Source organism: Etheostoma spectabile, unplaced genomic scaffold, assembly GCF_008692095.1.
Source record: "Etheostoma spectabile isolate EspeVRDwgs_2016 unplaced genomic scaffold, UIUC_Espe_1.0 scaffold342, whole genome shotgun sequence".
Taxonomy (NCBI): Eukaryota; Metazoa; Chordata; class Actinopteri; order Perciformes; family Percidae; genus Etheostoma; species Etheostoma spectabile.
In genome coordinates this window covers 118152-119911 of record NW_022605589.1, presented here as the reverse complement: position 1 = coordinate 119911, position 1760 = coordinate 118152, and the positions used below count along the sequence as shown (strand labels likewise).

General features: G+C 36.4%; 1 protein-coding gene across 1 annotated transcript in view; it reads left to right on the top strand.

Annotated features, from left to right (window-relative positions):
* The window catches only part of oclnb (occludin b), a 37711-nt gene that overhangs the window by 34741 nt on the left and 1210 nt on the right, over positions 1–1760 (top strand). Inside the window, exons 6-7 of the mRNA XM_032511268.1 lie at positions 765–869; positions 1055–1226. Coding sequence (XP_032367159.1) covers positions 765–869; positions 1055–1226 — 277 coding nt within the window. The remainder of the gene's footprint in view (positions 1–764; positions 870–1054; positions 1227–1760) is intronic.

The window sequence follows — 1760 nt, the reverse complement described above, 5'->3', positions numbered from 1 at the left end:
AAAGGGCCGGATGTGGCCCGCGGGCCGTAAGATGCCCAGGTCTGGCTTTAGTGTTTAAAGCTAAGGGGCCCTATTTTAAGTGCAAATATTATGCTCATTTACTCATGTTACTAAAGTAAAAGTATGTAAGTATCATCAGGAAAATCTATTTACAGTATTAAAATTAAAAGTACTCAATGCAACAAAAATCCACACATGTGAGAAGCTGGAAATGAAGTTTTTATTTGGCTAATAATTTCAGATGTACTGGTAGGCCTATATGTTGTTGGCTAGTTTAATTTATAATAAAAACAACTTATTTTATTACCTACATGTGTTTTGTGTGCAAACATTTTTTTATCTGTGAATAAATAAGATATCAGATTAATGTAGTGGCATAAAAAGAAAAGACTCAAGTAAAGTACAAGTACCTCAGATTTGTAATTAATACATTACTTGAGTAAATGTACTTAGTTACATTCCACCACTGCACAGGTATAGAATGACCTGCCAGCACACGTAACACTGACCACGAAAAGTGGCTTTGAATATTGAAAGTAGCTCTATGAGGCTTTTATTAATTACCAGAAAAAGCTGGGAAGAGATGGAATGTATATGATATTAACTTAGGAAAGAGCCATAAACATTGTATAAAAATGGAGAAGTTTGCATGGATTTTAAGTGTCAATTTAGATGTAGAGGCTTCACAGATATGCAAATAAAAATACTTGATAAAGCTGCCTGCTACAGTACAACAATGTATAAATCAGTCATACTATTTGCAGAGACTCAGACATCAGCAGTTCTGTGGGAATCCTAAAGGCCAAGATGAAGGACTATGACACTGGTGTGGAGTCTGGAAATAACCTGGAGGAGGAGGACTTCTCTGTGTGAGTTGCTTTTTAGTTATGATAAATGACACGTTGTTGTTTTTGACAGGGATAGATGTACATTTCTTTATCATAACTCCATCTTGTTTGTGCACTATCCAAATGTATCTAATAGAGGGTATTACTAAAAAGGGCTAGTTTTCACATATTACATTACCCAAATTTCATTCTGTTCTCATCTGCAGTTTGTTTCCTTCAATTGTGGATGAGCAAGAGCGTCTGATCTACAAAAAGGAATTTGACCACGAACACCGGGAATACAAGAGCCTGCAGGCTGAGCTGGACAGCATAAACCAGGACCTGGCTAGCCTGGACAGAGAACTGCACCAACACCCTGATGGCAGTCCACAGTTCCTGGTGAGTTTGGCAATCGCATTTTGAGTTTTGGCTCTTGAAAAGAGGATAAACAATCCACCCTTCTTTAAAGGACCTGTCTACAATGTGTAGTTATGATGACAAATAGAATTAGATAATAAGATAGAAACACGAAAGTTGTCAGGTAATGACAACATTGGTAAGAAAAATATATTCGTGGGTTCAAACCTTTTTTTTCTCAATAGCGACTTCAAAGTAGTTTCACACATGTGGTCCAACGTCGTCATAAAACATATCCTGCAAGCTTTGTAACCATTGGACAAACATTGCACTTTGTTTAAAATGCCTACAACTTATTTTAACATTTATTTTCAATTCAGTGTGATATATAGCTCAGTTAATTTCTTAACTTGAAATTACTTCTTGCCTCAAACCTTCTCAGAAGTGAATTTAGTGATGAATAAAATGGTGAAAATTGTAAAAATGTTCCTTTTGTTGATCTGTGTGTACCGGAAACCTGATTATCGTTGGCCTAGGTTTCTATGCAGAAAAGGGAACAGCGAAAAGACCCTGCCC